The sequence below is a fragment of the Oncorhynchus masou genome, chromosome 31, assembly GCF_036934945.1.
Source record: "Oncorhynchus masou masou isolate Uvic2021 chromosome 31, UVic_Omas_1.1, whole genome shotgun sequence".
NCBI classification, from domain to species: Eukaryota; Metazoa; Chordata; class Actinopteri; order Salmoniformes; family Salmonidae; genus Oncorhynchus; species Oncorhynchus masou.
In genome coordinates this window covers 58,758,251-58,778,825 of record NC_088242.1, presented here as the reverse complement: position 1 = coordinate 58,778,825, position 20,575 = coordinate 58,758,251, and the positions used below count along the sequence as shown (strand labels likewise).

The 20,575-nt window shown below is 44.4% G+C and overlaps 1 protein-coding gene across 4 annotated transcripts in view; it reads left to right on the top strand.

Annotated features, from left to right (window-relative positions):
- The window catches only part of fgd4a (FYVE, RhoGEF and PH domain containing 4a), a 106,585-nt gene that overhangs the window by 20,786 nt on the left and 65,224 nt on the right, over positions 1 to 20,575 (top strand). Inside the window, exon 1 of one of the 4 annotated variants that reach the window (XM_064951511.1) lies at positions 6,815 to 7,061. The exons of the other annotated variants lie outside the window; for them this stretch is intronic. Coding sequence (XP_064807583.1) covers positions 6,830 to 7,061 — 232 coding nt within the window. The 5' untranslated portion in view covers positions 6,815 to 6,829. Of the gene's footprint in view, positions 1 to 6,814; positions 7,062 to 20,575 lie in introns of those variants that run through there. 4 annotated transcript variants of the gene reach the window in all.

Genomic DNA, 20,575 nt, shown 5'->3' with positions numbered 1-20,575 from the left:
GCTTCCCTGTACTGTGTGTGTGTGTGCGCATATGTCTGTATTCTGCAATATTTCCTACTGTGACCTTCATCAAGTGGGAGGCAGAGGAAGTGAGAGAGATTACAGGAGAGACCGCCAGGCTGAGATGAGAGAGTGGGAATCTGCATGCAGCCAGGGTGGGTGTACAGTAAGTGATGTGTGTTTAATTAACGGTGTGCGAGTGTGTACGTGTGTGTGTGTGTGTGTGTACGTGTGTGTGTGTGTGTGTGTGTGTGTGTGTGTGTGTGTGTGTGTGTGTGTGTGTGTGTGTGTGTGTGTGTGTGTGTGTGTGTGTGTGTCGCATATCCTCCACTCTTAGAGATGTGGTGGGTAGTGGCTATGCACAAGACTCTGAGAGTGTGCTACACAGCTGGAGGAGAGCCCAAGGGCTGGGGCAGACGGGGGACAGACGGGGGGATCATTCACTGAATCAGCCATATATCAAAGCCCCAGAGGTTTTTGGTGACAAATGATAAGTAACCACAAGGAGACTTTTCAGTGACGTTCTCGTTGACTGTACTATTCTATAAGCAGTGTTTTACTTATACCAGCAGTATAAGGGAAGATGACTGCAAGGGCTCCGTAGTCACAGAGCAGGAATTGAAATGACCTGTTTCATTCACGGAATTTGAACAACATAATGGAAGCTGGTAAAGAGTTGTGCTTGAGTGTGTGCATGCTTGCGTGTGTGTGTGTGTTTCGGAGATACAGTGAGGATCTAGCCTAGTCTGAGGGCAGTCGGAAAACAACTGGCGATGTGGCATTTGCCGCAGCACTTTTCAGACAGGTGTGGTAGCGCCGCATTACATTTGATTTAGTTTAATAAAACACATAGACTCAAAGTGTTAAAAAGATCCAGGGACTTACAAATTGCCTTCTGACATCCAGTGGAACAGCCACTTTACAATAGTTTTAAGTCAATAACACAGTAGAAAAAAAAGGCAAGTCTATATACAATGTGTGCAAAAGGCATGAGGAGGTAGGCGAATAATTACAATATTACAGATTAACACTGGATTGATAAATGGTCATGTACAGGTAGAGATATTGGTGTGCAAAAGAGCAGAAAGGTAAATAAATTAGACTCAAAGTGTTAAAAAGAGGGGCCTCATGATTTGTCAACTCGCGCACAATTTCTCAGTCTTTCACATCGGAGTGCTACTGTAGGCTCTTTGGGTGTCTTGACCAATCAAAATCACGTAAATCGCAGGTCGTGCCCGGGCACAACACACATTGCTCAAAGGCGCACTCTCCATTTTCTACCGGTATTTATTTAAAAGTCGTGATAACACATCACTCCCGACAAACATAAGCAAACATAACTTCTTATGGCTGGGGGGCAGTATTGAGTAGCTTGGATGAATAAGGTGCCCAGAGTAAACTGCCTGCTACTCAGGCCCAGAAGCTAAGATATGCATATTATTAGTAGATTTGGATTGAAAACACTCTGAAGTTTCTAAAAATGTTTGAATGATGTCTGTGAGTATAACAGAACACATATGGCAGGAAGAAACCTGAGAAGAAATCCAACCAGGACGTGGGAAATCTGAGGTTTGTAGTTTTTTAACTCTTTGCCTATCCAAGATACAGTGTAAATTTGGTCTGATTGCACTTCCTAAGGCTTCCACTAGATGTCAACAGTCTTTTGAACCTTCTTTCAGGCTTCTACTGTGAAGGGGGAGCGAATGAGTGTCAGGCCATGAGTTGGTCAGGCGCGTGGCCGTGAGAGCGGGCTGCGTTCCATTGCATTTCTAAAGACAAAGGAATTGTCCGGTTGGGACATTATTGAAGATTTATGTTAAAAACATCCTAAGGATTGATTCTATACATTGTTTGACATGTTTCTACGAACTGTAATATAACTTTTTGACTTTTTGTCTGGACCTAGTGCTCACGCCTCATGAATTTGGATTTGTGAACTAAACGTGCGAACAAAAAGGGAGTATTTGGACATAAATTATGGACTTTATCGAACAAAACATTTATTGTGGAACTGGGATTCCTGGGAGTGCATTCTGATGTAGATCATCAAAGGTAAGTGAATATTTATAATGCTATTTCTGACTTCTGTTGACTCCACAACATGGCAGGTATCTGTATGGCTTGTTCTGGTGCCTGAGCGCTGTACTCAGATTATTGCATGGTGTGCTTTTTCCGTAAAGCTTTTAAAAAATCTGACACAGCGGTTGCATTAAGGAGTAGTTTATCTATAATTCCATGCATAACACTTGTATATTTTATCAATGTTTATTATGAGTTTTTCTGTAAATTGAAGTGGATCTCTGCAAAATCACTGGATGTTTTGGAAGCAAAACTGAACATAACGTGCCAATGTAAACAGAGATTTTTGGATATAAATATGAACTTTATCGAACTAAACATATATGTATTGTGTAACATGAAGTCCTATGAGTGTCATCTGGTGAAGATCATCAAAGGTTAGTGATTAATTTTATCTCTATTTCTGCTTTTTGTGACTCCTCTCTTTGGCTGGAAAAATGGCTGTGTTTTTCTGTGACTAACCTAACATAAACGCATAATCGTCGTAAAGACTTTTTGAAATCGGACACGGTGGTGGGATTAACAACAAGTTTATCTTTAAAATGGTGTATAATACTTGTATGTTTGAGGAATTTTAATTATGAGATTTCTGTTGTTTGAATTTGGCGCCCTGCGCTTTCACTGGCTGTTGTCTTATCGATTCCGTTGACGGGATTTCAGCCTGTAAGAAGTTTTAAATCAAATCAAATCAAAGTTTGTCACGTGCGCCGAATGTTGCTCTCGATGTTGCAGCTGTAGAACCTTTTGAGGATCTCAGGACCCATGCCAAATCTTTTTCGTTTCCTGAGGGGGAATAGGCGTTTGTCGTGCCCTCTTCCTGACTGACTTGGTGTGCTTGGACCATTCTAGTTTGTTGGTGATGTGGACACCAAGGAACTTGAAGCTCTCAACCTGCTCTCCTACAGGCCCGTCGATGAGAATGGGGGCGTACTCGGTCCTCCTTTTCCTGTAGTCCACAATCATCTCCTTAGTCTTGGTTACGTTGAGGGATAGGTTGTTATTCTGGCACAAACCCGGCCAGGTCTCAGACCTCCTCCCTATAGGCTGTCTCGTCATTGTCAGTGATCAGGCCTGCCAGTGTTGTGTCGTCTGCAAACTAAATGATTATGTAGGAGTCGTGCTTGGTTATGCAGTCGTGGGTGAACAAGGAGTACAGGAGGGGACTGAGCACGCACCCCTAGGGGGCTCCGGTGTTGAGGATCAGCGTGCAGATGTGTTGCTACATTAACCACCACCTGGGGGTGGCCCGTCAGGAAGTCCAGGATCCAGTTGCAGAGGGAGGTGTTTAGTCCCGAAGGTCCTTAGCTTAGTGATGAGCTTTGAGGGTACTATGGTGTTGAACGCTGAGCTGGAGTCAATGAATAGCATTCTCACATAGGTGTTCCTTTTGTCCAGGTGGGAAAGGGCAGTGTGGAGTGCAATAGAGATTGCATCATCTGTGGATCTGTTTGGGCAGTATGCAAATTGGAGTGGGTCTAGGGTTTCTGGGATAATGTTGTTGATGTAAGCCATGACCAGCCTATCAAATGTAGCAGCCTGTACACCTAAACATTAGCGATCTGACACGAAGCATTGCATGGAAACAAGAGCCTTTTTCAGTCTGATCAATTGTAGGCTACTAACAACAGCAGCTGCATAGTCTAGCCTACTATGCTCTCTGTCCCTCTGTCCAGGGTAAACAAAGCAGTAACCTTGTGTATTTATGCAGCCCATTTGTTTGTGGGAATATGTGAATAGGATCAAATTTGGTTTATATTCAAAGTTGGGCTGACTAGGCTACCTAGACTATCAATCAGCCCTATTGTGTGGGAGGAGGGGAAGGGCCAGAGAGTGGGGAGGAAATGATTAACTGGAATTAATCAGTAAACACAACAGCTGACATAGACTGTGAGTTATTTTTTCACTAGGCCTACAGTTACATAGGGCAGGAGTACACAATGCAAACCAGAGAGAGCTCAGACCTGTAAGGTTTATTGTCCAATCATGTTGCTTTCTCTGTGTCTGTGTATAGGAAACCCCCCTAGTCCTTTTAAAAATAGAATTCATATGAAAAGTACAATGTTGCTGCAGTTTGACAGGGTTTTCATCCTTCCCAAGGCCAGGAGTTTTTCCAGGAGTTTGTTTAAACCATGTGACCTGATTAGAAAAACTCTGGTCCCATCATAGCCCATATTTAACCTTTTTACAACAGATGATTTGCGTCATGCCGTGTAAGGTCTGGAGTTTTGTCGGGTTACCGGATCAGGAAAAACTATGGGCCCCAGAATTTCTCTTCCGCCACACCACTCTGGGACCTGTGGTGCCAACTGCAAACAGGAAGGATGAGTACTGTATGTGCTTGTGTGTGTGTGAGTGAGTGCCTGTGTTTGCGTGCCAGTGTGTGCCAGTGTGTGCCAGTGTGTGTGTTTGCATGCCTGTGTGTGCATGAGTGCGTGCGTCTGTGTGTGTGCCAGTGTGTGCGTTTAATTGAATTTCATGCCTGTACTATACGGTGTGTGTACGTGCACTACAATTCAGAACAGCTATGGAGAGTGAATGTTAAAGCAAAGCCATCACTCACTGTCCGAATATCAATAGTGCTGTGAAATGCCACCGTGGCGACTAAGCGCCACCTTGACAATAATCAATGAAAATGTCGACTCAGGGGAACCATTCGGTTGGTTGACATAATAGTTAAATAGGAAGCCAGATGCTTGTCTTTTATCTCAAAGTCATTTCCATGTGAAACGATGAACTCCCCAGGTGTACTTCTAGAGTCTGCTGGTCCACTCTGTCTTCGGTGAAATGCCAGACTCAATGGGTTATTACTACGTAACTTCAACAACTTGATGTTTCAGCCGCACTGAAATTAAGTCCACCTTCAACTGAAACGGTAGAAACGGAACGGAAAGTGAAATTGGCTAACTGGTTATTTTTATGCATTGCTAACATAGTACCGTATTTCATCCATTCCACCCTTGAGTTCAGAGAGCTGGAAATCCTGTGGTTTTACATACAAATGCTGCCAGATCCTATGTGAGTCCATTGAGCCGTGAGGCAGCATGAGCAGAAAAGGCTGGTCCCTCCAATCTACCCCAGTCTCTTTAATGACTCCCATCTCTATTAGACACACTCCTAATGTCTGTAATAGAGGGGTGTTTTATGGCCTCCACACACACACTAAGCCAGGCACATGGTCCCTCTTGCCTCTGTGACTGCAGGCCTGTGACCCTTAGAGCAGTGACCTGGAGGCAATCATGGCTCGGTAGTAAAACCAGTAAGACTGTAACAGAGTAGCTGTCCACTCTCAGGTCTGGCATATGTACACACACACACACACACACACACACATGCTCACAAATTCAGACTCACATGTCACACACACACATTTCTTTGTGTGAGGCAGTGGGGATGTTGGCGTCACGACGTGGTTACTGGTCTCTGAGGTTTGATGGGACCCTTCCTGTCACTAAGGGCACTGTGCCTTAACGAGGTGTGATGCCTGGCCGGGAGGGAGGCATGGTGGCTTGGCCCTGAGGGTGCCCCTGGATAGTGACTGCTCTGTTGTCTGGTTCTCTCTCTGACAGTCAGGAAGCATGGTGACCGGACCTCTGGAGAGAGGTTAACAATGATGGGACTATGAGGAGAGAGGGCTACCAGCCCCAGGCTCACTGTCTGACTGGGGGAAGTAGACTGGAGGGGAGATGGAGAAGGGATGCAGAGAGAGGGATGAGATGAAAGAGAGGAGCGGAAAGAGGAGCAGAAAACTGATTGGATTTGAAAAAGTGATCAACGTAAGGGAATTTTAACCTAAATCCAATGACATGGTGACATTTGTTGTTCATTCCGCGTAGAATATAGGTTAGTTGACAAAAGCCGAGTGGGAGGTCAGTTCAGGAGTGTCGAGCGTGCCACGCTGAATTAGAGCAGACATGATCAGAATGATTCCCCGAAATGGCCATTGTGTGTGCAAGCATTCCTGTGTGTGTGTGTGTCTGTCGTGAAAACTGAGTAACACTTGGCCGTCCTATAGGTCATGTTCTCAGGCCAGTGTGAGTTCATGACAACACTTTCCCCCTACCTCTTACTCACCATATCAAACCAGTGGCTCTCTGTTCAACCACAAACATACCTCTCTATACTCTGCTGGTAAATGGGGGTGTGACCTTATTCAGTGTATGGTTGTCACATAGATGTCAGAGAGATTGGTGCGGCAGGGAAGCCTAGTGGTTAGAGTGTTGGACTAGTAACTGAAAGGTTGCAAGTTCAAATCCCCAAGCTGACAAGTTACAAATCTGTTGTTCTGCCCCTGAACAGGAAGTTAACCCACTATTCCTAGGCTGTCATTAAAAATAAGAATTTGTAGTTAAATAAAAAAAAGGAGCATTTGGCTCTAATGCCATAGGAATGGAGTAGGTGGAATTCAATCTCTTCATCGCACACTGCCCCCATGCATGACGCAAATTCATCTGTTGTAAATGGAATAAAAACACACACAATTGACTGAGACACATGGAACATGTTGTTAAACAAAATCTCAACGATTGCTAGAAAATCTGATTCGCCTTCATTGACTGATCTATTTTTTTCAGTCATCACCCACCTCATCCATCTATCCCTCCCTCGGCCTCTCTCTCTTTCTCTACCTCTCTCTGGCTCCCCTCTCTCATCCTCTCTATCACCGTCACTCTCCCTCTCTCCTTGGAGGGGGAGTATTGTGTGAGGGTCAGCACCTGACAGCCGCGGCCAGTAGCAGCAGCAGCGACAGCAGATGAGAGCCATTGGCTTCCTCCCCACTCTCTGGCCCTTCCCCTCTTCCCACACAATAGGGCTGATTGTGTGTGTCGCGCAGACACACACACACACACACACACAGAAGGGGTCTTACTGTGTGGGTAACGCTCCCCCGCCATATGCCCCGTCACCGTTGGAATGTGATTATCTTCACAAGCTACGGATTGGAAACACACAGAGAAGAGACAGAGAGGAGAAAGGAGGAAGAGGTACGTTGAAGTTATAGTAAGTAAGAGAGCGTGTGAGAGAGAGAAGAGCAGGATGAGAGAGAGAGAGAGAGAGGGAGGGGAGGGTGAAAATGCGATGTAGACGGAGAGAGAAGGGAGGGGAGTGTGAAAAGGCGATGTAGACGGAGAGAGAAGGGAGGATGGGGCGAAAGCAGCAAGGCAGTAGTTTAGCGCGAACCCTGACCCTGCCTGTGTGCCTCTGTGAGAGCGAGAGGAACGGAGAGAGGAAGAGGTAGATTTTTCCTCATCATTCTGGCTTAATTGTAACAAGGAGAAGGATATCCTATCTCTGTGGATGGTAGCTGTTGACTCTGACACACAGACCCATGCTGGACTAACGGAAGCCTTGTCTCAGGTCAGTGGGTTTTTCTCTGGTAGACGGACTGGACTTAAGCTCTCTGGTGCACTGTAGCCACCGAGGGCACAACGCTGTGTTCACAGCTGTATTATACAGACAGGGGTGTTTATCACTGGTCCCAGAGCAGCGAGAGGAGCAGTCTACTGCTACTGAATACTGAATACTGGGGTAAAATGTGGGGTTGTAGTTAGTCTGGTGACACACAGAGCTGATGTTCAGTATTCCGAGTAGACTGTCGGTTACACAAAGGGAGGAACACCTCACAAACGAGGGACCTTACACCACAGGATGTGCCTAAGATAGCATGATAAGTGTAGCAGGGAGTGTGAGGGGTGTTTGTTTGTGTGTGTGTGTGTGTGTGTGTGTGTGTGTGTGTGTGTGTGTGTGTGTGTGTGTGTGTGTGTGTGTGTGTGTGTGTGTGTGTGTGTGTGTGTGTGTGTGTGTGTGTGTGTGTGTGTGTGCGTGTGTGTGTGTGTGTGTGTGTGTGTGTGTGTGTGTGTGTGTGGCTGTGCCTGGGGGTAGGAGGGGTATTAAGATGCAAGCAGGCTTTGTTTGTTGGCTGAGCCCCAGAGCTGCAGCCTCTCTCATTAGTACACATGCAAAACACACACACACTTGCAAAACACACACATGTGATTTGCATACACACACTGACACACATGTGGAGGACTACTGCAGTAAGCCTTCTTGGCCACTGTTACAGCCCTTATCTGTCCCCGGGGTGTGCTCTAGCAGAGATGTTAGCCACACCAGCTGCATGTAAGCGTTGCCATAGCCTACCCTGCTGTAGCTGAAGCTGCTATTTCACCTTGCTGTTAGAGCTGCAACAGAATCTGTTGTTATTCCCAATGGTGTTTATCTTCAACTGTTAGCTTTCCTTTGCCATATGTGAAGTCATCAATTCTTGTTGCTGTGTAGCTCAATCTGATAGTGATAGATACCCTAGTAGTTAAACCATTAGCTTCACCTGCTACAAAATGTTAGCTGTCGCCATGGGGTCTTGCTGAGACTGGACTGTAACTGTTAGTGGTCCCCGCGTTCCCTGCTGCGTTGTTGAAACAGGCATGCAGGGCGACTCTAATGGCGCAATTCCACTAGAGGAACCAAGCCGGAACGTGCCGGAACCAGCACAAACTAGGCTTGTTGGTTGTTGGTTGTTTTCCATTTGTTGTGGAACTAGAAACAGGACTAGGTTTAATTTGCGGGAAAAACTGCTAATGACCGATGACGCATTTTGACAGAGACATTGTTGTGATCCTCGGTGACTGGCATTTTTAAGTATGGAGGAAGGAGACGCGCTGGAGGAGATAACCAGGAGTTTTGTGCCATCGTTTTCATTTTTGTTCGTGGGCAATAATGGAGACTGAACGAGAGGACACACACAATGTAAGTTTTCATCATGCGAGGAGAGAATCGCTTCAGCTGGTTGAAAGACCGGTAGAACCGTTTTAGGCTGTAGATAGCACCTTTTTTTCTAAGAGTGTAGTGACATGTCTGCTGCTGGTGTCTGACTTCCTTTTATTGCTTGGACAAACTCCAAAATACAGCTATGAAGCTGTTGTTAAACGAGGCGGTCAGGGCCATCTCAGCCGCCCTGGCTGTCCTGTCTGCTGCCCTGGCTGTCCTGTCTGCTGCCCTGGCTGTCCTGTATGCCGCCCTGGCTGTCCTGTCAGCTGCCCTGGCTGTCCTGTCTGCTGCCCTGGCTGTCCTGTCTGCTGCCCTGGCTGTCCTGTCTGCTGCCCTGGCTGTCCTGTCTGCTGCCCTGGCTGTCCTGTCTGCTGCCCTGGCTGTCCTGTCAGCTGCCCTGCTGCCTGGCTGTCCCTGTCTGCCCTGCCCTGGCTGTCTGTCTGTCAGCTGCCCTGGCTGTCCTGTCTGCCCTGGCTGTCCTGGCTGTCCTGTCTGCCCTGGCAGCTGCCTGCCCTGGCTGTCCTGTCTGCTGCCCTGGCTGTCCTGTCTGCTGCCCTGGCTGTCCTGTCTGCTGCCCTGGCTGTCCCTGCCCTGGCTGTCCTGTCTGCCCTGCCCTGGCTGCCCTGGCTGTCCTGTCTGCCCTGGCTGTCCTGTCAGCTGCCCTGGCTGTCCTGTCTGCTGCAGGCAGTGTCTGCTGCCCTGGCTGTCCTGTCTGCCTGCCCTGGCTGTCCTGTCTGCTGCCCTGGCTGTCCTGTCTGCTGCCCTGTCTGCTGTCTGTCTGTCTGCCCTGGCTGTCCTGTCAGCTGCCCTGGCTGTCCTGTCTGCCACCCTGGCTGTCCTGTCAGCTGCCCTGGCTGTCCTGTCTGCTGCCCTGGCTGTCCTGTCTGCTGCCCTGGCTGTCCTGTTTGCTGCCCTGGCTGCTTCCTCATCTTCACACAGCTGATTGAAGTGCTGATTCTGCTGCTGACACTGGGCCTCAAGTGTCTCCGGGTATGAGGCCTTGGCCTCCCTCATGAAATTCAGCTATTTGCTGGCTGTGCTTGCAGTGTGTTTTCTCTTCCCTGGTGTTGTTCTCTCCAACCATGTATTGTCTCATCAAATGTATTCAATATTATCCAGCAAAGGTCAGTATGGGGCCAACCAGATACACCAACCAGATACACCAATGATGCAAATAATAAAGTTATATGATTCATTGAATCATTGTGACAGTTTTATATGTAAAATCCTAGATCCACACTGTCTCCATTAATAATGTTTAGGAACATAACCATGCCATGACAAAAGCCCTCTGTGGACGAGATTGCCCACCCCTGTTGAAGACAGCTAAATTGTGTGATTAGGGCTAAACAAGTGAACATTGACATTGAACTGTTTACCAGACCCTTGGAGCCTGGGGGTGCAGGGCTCAGGGGTTGCAGGAGCATTGATTGTGTTGATGGACCCTGGGAGTGTAGGGTTCTGAGGCTGTGGATTCGAGCACACATTGGTAGGTAGCTATATAGTAATTTGGCTAAAAACAATGTATTACTGTGCTGATCATCGCTGCTCTGCGTCATCATGGCTTCAAATATCTTTCTGGTCCACTTTTGTTGTTGTGGTCTTTTATCTTTTTATAATCTGAAGGCTGGGGGTTCAGGCTGGGAGGGGTGGGGATGTGTGGGGGGAGGGAGGCTTCTGTCACAAAAGGCTGTTGGGGCAGGATGGAGGGCCACCGTGACCAGAAATGAGATTACATGTAGAGAGCAGCACATCAAAAGAGAAGCAGAGAGTGCTAAGTGCTAAGATCTTCATCAGACAACACAATGAATGAAAACTAAGCTCAGACACGTACATACACACAAGGAGGGACACACACACACTAGACAGCACTGTCTCATATTCAATGCCCCTGCGAGTATTTTGTTTTAGTGTTTTCATTCATTTAGTGTGTGTGTGTGCATGCGTGTGTGTGTGCGTGTGTGTGCGTGTGTGTGTGTGCCGTTTGCCCCAGCATGCTGTCTCAGCAGTGGGGTTCAGGGGTTCAGCAGTGTTAAGTTTGATCCCCACCTCTTCTCTCTTTCTCATGTTCACACTTTTTATCCCCGTCTGATCCTTTTTAACTAGAGGACCTGCACTGCTAGAATGTGCCGCCAGAATGCACAGTCAGTGCCTCCATTAACAGTAACACCAGAGTCATCCGGTTCTTAGGCAGAGGTTGTCATTGACTCCTCTGTGGAGCTTTGTCTTTCACTGTGTCAGAGAGAGTGAGAGAGTGTGAGAGAGATGATGCTGATGAATCTGACACTATGGCACTCTCATACGCTCTTAGAAGAAAAGGTGCTATCTAGAAGCTAAAATGGTTGATTAGGCTGTCCCCATAGGATAACCCTTTGAAGAATCCTTTTGGTTCCAGGGAGAACCCTTTTGGAATCCATGAATAACCCTTTCCACAGAGGGTTTTCCATTAACCCAAAAGGGTTCTACCTGAAACCAAAAAAAGTGTTGTACCTGGAACCAAAAAGGTTATACTATGGGGTCAGCCGAAGACCCCTTTTAGAACCCTTTTTTTCTAAGAGAATAGGAAGTTCCCAATCAAACTTAGTTCGCTGAGTGGCTCGGATCAATGAGAATATTATTCTGTAATTTATTTATTTAGAAAAGATTTCAGTTGGCTTTCAGTTGTATAAGGGAACAAGACAGCTATCATGAGAGTAAATATATAAGTGTGAAAGAGGAACTTCCGATGTGGTGAAAAGGTTGCACATCATACAAATTCAACCATATTCTAGCTCTGTGTTAAAAAATCCATTTTAAAAAATTGAAATAAAATTGTATTTGTCTCATGTGCCTAATGCCGTGAAATGCTTACTTATGAGCCCTTAACCAACAATGCAGTTTTAAAAAAGTAAGAACATGTTAATTAAATAAGAATAAGGGGGCTATATACAAGGGGTACCAGTACTGAGTCAATGTGCAGGGGTACTGGTTAGTCGAGGTAATTGAGGTAATATGTACATATTGGTCAATGGAGGCTCCTCGGAGGAGGAAGGGGAGGCCCATCCTCCTCAGTGAATTTCAGAAGGGAAAAAAGTATAAACTATACTAAATATTTTCACGTCACCACCAAATAATGGATTAAAACACACTGTTTTGCAATGATAGTCTACAGTAGCCTCAACAGTACTCTCTAGGGTAGCACCATGGTGTAGCCGGAGGACAGCTAGCTTCTGTCCTCCTCTGGGTACATTGACTTCAATACAAACCTAGGAGGCTTACGGTTCTCACCCCCCTTCCATAGACGTACACAGAAATTATGACAACTTATGACAACTTGATAGGTCTTCCAACCTATCAGAGCTCTTGCAGCATGAACCGACATGTTGTCCACCCAATCAAAGGATCATAGAATGAATCTAGTAGGGAAAGGATAAGCTACAACTAGCAAGCACTGCTGTGCATACAATTTGGTGAATAGTTGACTCAAAGAGAGAGAAAGACAGTAGTTTTGAAAAAATTAATTTCTTCCAAAATTAAGGAAAGGAAAGAGAGCGAGTGCAATTTGTTTTCACATTCACATTCATTTACTTAGCTAACATCAAATGTAGCTTGATAGTTGAGCCTACTCAAACCACCAGCTAAAACAGAGAGGGATGCTATGTTAGCTAGCTGGCTATGGCTATCCAACACTGGAACTCTTCCAAGTCAAGGTAAGCTTTTGGTTGTAATCATTTATTGCCACCGGGGCCCGGCGGTGTATCTGCTAAATTGCTTGCTGTTGACTGTACACTGTACTGCATGATTGTAGTGGGTTTACTCATGAGTTAGTTATAGAAGCTATGTTGACTATAAACTGACAATGATGTAGGCTGTGTATAGCAGTTAGAGGTCAGCGGTCATTATATGAAGGTTTTGTTTGGAAAGTTGTTTTGCCTGGTCCGACAGCTGATGTGTAGTGCACTGAAGTCCAGGGAAAAGGTGAGAGGAGGAGAGAGCATAGATACTGTAGATGTGAGAAGGAATGATATATACAACGAGCGGTTTATATGTGGCTACTATGAAAGTGAACTGTGTTTGCATGTGTTCAGCAGTGTATTCATTGCACCGATTCTGTCAAAAAAAGTTTCTTAAACTGAAGCAAACGGAATGAAACGGGGATAAGCATACCTGAATTTCTCCAATAGAAACACTTGTTTGCATCTGTTGGACTAATGATTACACCATAGATCAGCTAGATGCAGGCGAGAGTGTGCAAGGCGGTATTGAATGTGTCACTGTCTGTCACCTTGATTACTCAAAATTCTCTCGACCTGTGCACCTACGTTATAAACTTTCATTAATAGGCTAGGTTGTAGCAACCTCATGATGGGTATATGGAAATCAGAGTATCATATAGTTGCCTAAACTTATCGATGTTACATTGAGCTGAGTGAGTGGAATATGAATAACAATCATCCAATAATATGCTGTAATAGAAATAAGGACCTTTTCATGAAGAAATGACCATCCTCACTCATCTTAAACGGCACTGACCGCCACTGGTGTAGGTAGGGGTAAAGTGACTATGCATAGATACTAAACAGAGATATGTGCAACATATGTGAAGAGTGTGAAGGAATGTGAGTGTACAGTATGTGTGTGTGTGTGTGTGTGTGTGTGTGTGTGTGTGTGTGTGTGTGTGTGTGTGTGTGTGTGTGTGTGTGTGTGTGTGTGTGTGTGCGGATGTCTATGTGTGTGTTTAATTAATGATGTGTGTGTGTGTGTGTGCGTGTTTGTGCGTGTGGCGTCAATATGCATGTGTGTGTGTGTGTGTGTGTGTGTTGGAGTGTCAGTGTAGTATGTGTGAGTGTGTGGTTAGAGTCCAGTGAGTAAACATCGAGCCTGTGCAAGAGAGTCAATGCAAAAATAATAATAAAATAAGGGGGTCAATGTAAATAGTCCTGGTAGCCATTTGATTAACTGCTCAGCGGTCTTATGGCTTGGGGTTAGAAGCTGTTCAGGAGCCTTTTAGTCCCAGACTTGGCGCTCCAGTACCGCTTTCCGTTCGGTAGTTAACAGTCTATGACTTGGGTGGCTGGGGTCTTTTACCATTTTTAGGGCTCCTTCCTCTGACACCGCCTGTATGGCAGGAAGCTTGGCCCCAGTGACGTACTCATCCTTTTATGAGAGTTCAGCACATAATATGGAACTCTCTCTCTCTTTCTATCCCCCCCCCTTCTCTCATTAACAACCTACCCTCTAGGCCTGCTTCAAGGGTTTCTGTAGATTTCTGGAACTTTCTGTGCCTGCATTCCTCCATCAGAGAGAGGATTGCTATAGGGTTTAATGCCTCCAGTCATTCATGTTGAAATCAATCATTTCACTAGTCACTCATGCTCTCAAACGTATTTTATTATGTTCATCCGTTCACCTGTATTCACTGGAGAGCCATCTGTCAATGTCAGCCACACTTCGTGTGTGTGTGTGTGTGTGTGTGTGTGTGTGTGTGTGTGTGTGTGTGTGTGTGTGTGTGTGTGTGTGTGTGTGTGTGTGTGTGTGTGTGTGTGTGTGTGTGTGTGTGTGTGTGTGTGTGTGTGTGTGTGTGTGTGTGTGTGTGTGAAAGAGATAGAGGTCTCTATTTTAACAAACCTAATGCAATAGTAAATCTAAGAGCTGGTGGTAGCATTCTAGGTCCAGGGGTGTGTCAGAAATATTTTATCTATTTTCACAGTCGTAATTATGACAATAATAGCTGTCGGTGACGTGGAAGGGCTGGGTTTTGATGAATAAACAAGTTGTAGGTGTGACGAGAGCTTGGCCACTCCCTGGCCAACCAAAGCATTCCGTGGCATAATACTGCATGTGTTTGTCTCAAGTTCTATAGGTTATTGATGCTCTTTGCATTGTCGTCATTTCCAATTCGGCTGGGGACATTAAATATTCTTGTCTTGGTCCATTGTGGATTGACACTACAGTTTATTAAATTGCATAGAGGTGGCAGGGTAGCCTAGAGGTTAGAGCATTGGACTAGTAACCGAAAGGTTGCAAGTTCAAATCCCCGAGCTGACAAGGTACAAAATCTGTCGTTCTGCCCCTGAACAGGCAGTTAACCCACTGTTCCTAGGCTGTCATTGAAAATAAGAATTTGTTCTTAACTGAATTGCCTAGTAAAAAAAATAGGAAACAGTAACAAGTAATAGCAACAGTAAAAAATTGCCTTTTTTTAAATGTTGTCAGTCAACATTGTCAATATTGAATTGTATGTATGAGGCACATTCTCAATAAGCAAAATATAAACTATGCCTACCATTGATATTGCATTATAGGACTGAATCATTTAAATAAGTTTGGAGGAGCGCGTTTTTGGTAACCGGATGAGAGGCGCTCTTTGGAGATGGACATTGGATACTTGAACAAGCTAAATACTTGAACAAGCTAAATACTTGAACAAGCTAAATACTTGAACAAGGCATATATGTGCATATTTTAGAATGTGCAGTGTATTTTCAATTCAAGACACTCTGACGAATATACCATTTAAACATTTTATGGATAGGCTACTTTACAAGGCCAGGATAAAAAAGACACAACGCATTGCTGTTGAACCAGCCTCAGTAGCCTAGACCCAGGGTAAGGGTAGCCTAGACCCAGGGTAAGGGTAGCCTAGACCCAGGGTAAGGGTAGCCTAGACCCAGGGTAAGGGTAGCCTATGGAAGGCTTGATACACTTTTGGAAAAAAGGTTATTTAGGGTTCTATATAGAACCTTTTGTAGACTAAAGAACCTTTACTAAAAAAGGTTCTATATACAATGAGTATACCTAACATTAGGAAAACTATCCTAATATTGAGTTGGGCAGGGCATGGACTCTACAAGGTTCCACAGAGATGCTGACCAATGTTGACTCCAATGCTTCCCAACATTGTGTCAAGTTGGCTAGATATCCTTTGGGCGGTGGATCATTCTTGATACACATGGGAAACTGTTGAGCGTGAAAAACCCAGCAGCATTGCAATTCTTGACACAAACTGGTGCGCCCGGCACCTACTACCATACCTCATTCAAAGGCACATTTTGTCTTGCTCATTCACCCTCTGAATGGCACACATACACAATGCTTGTCTCAAGGCTTAAAAATCCTTCTTTAACCTGACTCCTCCCCTTCATCTACACTGATTTGAAGTGGATTTAACAAGTGACATCAATAAGGGATCATAGCTTTCACCTGGATTCAGCTGGTCAGTCTAAGTCAGGGAAATAGCAGGTGTTGTTAATGTTTTGTTTACTCAGTTTATATACTGAGTGAGGGCAAATAACCTTGAGGTTCTATCCATACCCCAGAATGTAATGGGGATTTTTAGAAAACAAGAGATAACAAAAGTGATCAAACTCTAAAATGACAGCTATTTAGCTCCCTTTTCATTTGTTTTCGCTGTTTTTCCATTGACATTTATATCCATATTAATGATGCTGCTGCATGATTTCGCCTGGTCAGAAAAATGGCTAGCTGATGTCCAAAACAGTTAGCTCTCTGTGCTAGGGGGAGATGGAATTCATATTTTGCAACATTGTTGCCGAGGTCTGAGTGGCAAAGAGCAAGGTTTATAAAAACTTATGTTGTTGTAAACTACATGCTAGCTAGATGCAAGAGGAAGTAATGTGTTTAATAAAAGCAGATAAAAGGGCTTCTATATAGAACCTTTTGGGCAATTCAAAATGTAACTGCCATTCGGATTTAAAAAGAAACAGCTACCATTCCAGCATGACCACGCAAGAGGATGATGGTTGAACCAACTTGCAAGTAGCCTACCAATAAGCACATTCTTCTTCAATGTATTAAGGTAAGCAAAATTGATTATGTTAATTCAAATATTTGAAGCCAAAGTCATAGGATAAACTACACTCTGAGAAAAAAAGAACCTAAAAGAGTTCTTCAGCTGTCCCCATAGGAGAGACCTTTGATGAACTATTTCTGGTTCCAGGTAGAAACTTTTTGGTTCTAGGTAGAACTCTTTTGGTCTCCAGGTAGAACCCTTTCTACAGGGGGTTCTACATCAAACCCAATAGGGTTCTAACTGGAACCAAAAAAGGGTTCCACCTGGAACCAAAAAGGGTTATCCTATGGGGACAGCCTAAGAAACCTTTTTGAACCCTTTTTACTGAGTGTATAAGTTGAAACATTATTAGAATTTGTGCACGTTTGTAAGCTAAGGTTAGCTAGCTAACCAGAAAAGGCTACTTTAATTCGTCACTTTACAAGCTAGCCAACTAACTCTTTCAAATAAACATTATTTGTTATTATGGGATATGTCAAATAAAGCTACAGACCCAGTCTAGTAATTAGATAAGTGTTACTTTTATTTCAGTATTTCAGTAAGAATCAATTCAGTAAGAGGGACAATGTTTCATGAAGCCATTAGAACACTGTTGCTGATTAAGAGGAGGTACAGTTGAAGTCGGAAGTTTACATACACTTAGGTTAGAGTCATTAAACCTCGTTTTTCAACCACTCCACAAATGTCTTGTTAACAAACTATTGTTTTGGCAAGTCGGTTAGGACATCTACTTTGTGCATGACACAAGTCATTTTTCCAACGATTGTTGACAGACAGATGTTTTTACTTATAATTCACTGTATCACAATTCCAGTGAGTCAGAAGTTTACATACACTTAAGTTGTCTGTGCCTTTAAACAGCTTGGAACATTCCAGAAAATTATGTCATGACTTTAGAAGCTTCTGATAGGCGAATTGACATCATTTGAGTCAATTGGAGGTGTACCTGTGGATGTATTTCAAGGCCTACCTTCAAACTCGGTGCCTCTTTGCTTGACATCATGGGGAAATCAAAAGAAAGCAGCCAAGACCTCAGGAAAGAAATTGTAGACCTCCACAAGTCTGGTTCATCATTGGGAGCAATTTCCAAACTCCTGAAGGTACCACGTTCATCTGTACAAACAATAGTACGCAAGTATAAACACCATGGGACCACACAGCCGTCATACCGCTCAGGAAGGAGACAAGTTCTGTTTCCTAGAGATGAATGTACTCTAGTGCGAAAAGTGCAAATCAATCCCAGAACAACAGCAAAGGACACACACACCTTGTGAAGATGCTGGAGGAAACAGGTACAAAAGTATCTATATCCACAGTAAAACGAGTCCTATGTCGACACAACCTGAAAGGCCGCTCAGCAAGGACGAAGCCACTGCTCCAAAACCGCAATAAAAAAGCAAGACTACGGTTTGCAACTGCACATGGGGACAAAGATCGTACTTTTTGGAGAAATGTCCTCTGGTCTGATGAAACAAATATATAACTGTTTGGCCATAATGACCATTGTTATGTTTGGAGGAGAAAGGGGGAAGATTGCAAGCCGAAGAACACCGTCCCAACCGTGAAGCACGAGGTTGGCTGCATCATGTTGTGGGGGTGCTTTGCAGCAGGAGGGACTGGTGCACTTCACAAAATATATGGCATCATGAGGGAGGAAAATTATATGTATATATTGAAGCAACATCTCAAGACATCAGTCAGGAAGTTAAAGCTTGGTCACAAATGGGTCCAAATGGACAATGACCCCAAGCATACTTCCAAAGTTGTGGCAAAATGGCTTAAGGACATCAAAGTCAAGGTATTGGAGTGGCTAACACAAAGCCCTGACCTCAATCCTATAGAAGAGTTGTGGTCAGAACTGAAAAAGCGTGTGCGAGTAAGGAGGCCTACAAACCTGACTCAGTTAAACCAGCTCTGTCAGGAGGAATGGGCCATAATTCCCCCAACTTATTGTGGGAAGCTTATGGAAGGGTACCCGAAATGTTTGACCCAAATTAAACAATTTAAAGGCAATGCTACGAAATACCAAATTAGTGTATGTTTATTTTCATTTTACCTTTATTTAACTAACTTCTGACTCACTGGGAATGTAATGAAAGAAATAAAAGCTGAAATAAATCATTCTCTCTACTATTATTCTGACATTTCACATTCTTACATTCTTAAAATAAAGTAGTGATCCTAACTTACCTAAGACAGGGAATATTTACTAGGATTAAATGTCAAGAATTGTGAAAAACTAAGTTTAAATGTATTTGGCTAAGGTGTATGTAAACTTCCGACTTCAACTGTATGTATAAATTATGTATAATAAATTATGTATAATAAGTCTTGGTTATTCAATTGCCTTAATCAGTATCTATATTGTTCTCAGTCTGGCAGTAACCCAGAACTATCTGAGGCAGAGGATCTCTCTTTCAGCTGCTGCTGGCAACAGCTGGAAGTAAGTTGTTCTTCTCGATCATAACAATGATATGTCTGCATAGCATTTTGTCTTCATTAACTCATGCTAATTTCTGAAGATGAACTCATGTATTTGCTCCTTTTTCTTCTTGTCTAGAGCCAGTCAGGCAACAACCCGTACAGTACTGGATGTAGGTAGTCGAGTGACTTTGTGGCCGAAAGGTAGCCGGTTCAAATCCCGGGCCTGGCGTTAGAAAAACAGGTGGAATTGATCTGACAACTAGAGGGCTGCTGGGTTCACATCCTCAAAATATTCCCCAACCATTGGGCCCTTGACCAAGGCCCTTTACCCTTCAACATGTTCTCCATCCAGGGGCACTGCAGCTTGAACCTGTGCTCGTGTGAGGTCTGCTGTTTTGCAGGGTTAAGAACGGAGCAGAAAACACATTTTTGTTGTTCGTTGCAACTAATGGACAAAGTTTTATTGTATCGTATAGAAGTCAGCCAGAGTTGACATGGGCCATCATTCAAACAAAGAGATGCCTCCCTGGCCACCAGTGCATATTTCCAAACTATGTTTGCATAAAATGACAATACATTCTAAAAACTATGCTGGTATTCTTTTGTTCATCATTTAATTGTTTATTAAATTATATTCTTAGCTAAAAAATATTCCTATATAATAATAATAGCCATAATTCATAAAAGGCACCATGCATGTGTAACAGTATAACTTTAGTCTGTCCCCTCGCCCCTACCCGGGCTCGAACCAGAGACCCTCGGCACAAAGACAACACACAACCTCGAAGCATCGCTACCCATCGCTCCACAAAAGCCGCAGCCCTTGTAGAGCAAGGGGAACCACTACTTCAAGGTCTCAGAGTGAGTGACGTCACCAATTGAAGCGCTAACTAGCTAGCTAGCCATTTCACATCGGTTACCCCCCTTTTGACTTCCTCCTTTTCCACTGCAACCAGTTATCCGGGTCAACAGCATCAATGTAACAGTATAGCTTCCGTCCCTCTCCTCGCCCCAACCTGGGCTCGAACCAGGGACCCTCTGCACACATCTACCACAGTCACTCACGGAGCATTGCTACCCACACACAAAAGCCACGGCGCTTACAGAGCAAGGGGAACCATTACTTCAAGGTCTCAGAGCGAGTGACGCGCACCACCGCTAACTAGCTAGCCATTTCACATCGGTTACACATGGTTCTATATGGAACCATTTTGGTTCAGTGACGAAGAACCTCTCAGATCCTGATCAAAGACCCCTATAAAAGGGTTCAATATGAAGTAAGTGATAGAACCATTTTTGGTTCTATAAGGAACCTGTTTTTCTAAGAGTGTATGAAACGGAAAACAAGCAATCTTACAATAGGATGGGGTCAGAATAGAAGGGCACAAGGCGAGACCCAAATGCAGACACAGGAGGCAGATGTTTGAGTTCCGATATTTATTATCACAAGAGGCAGGTCGGGGACGGGCGAGAGTTAATAAACCAGGTCAGAGTCCAAACAGTACAAGGGGATAG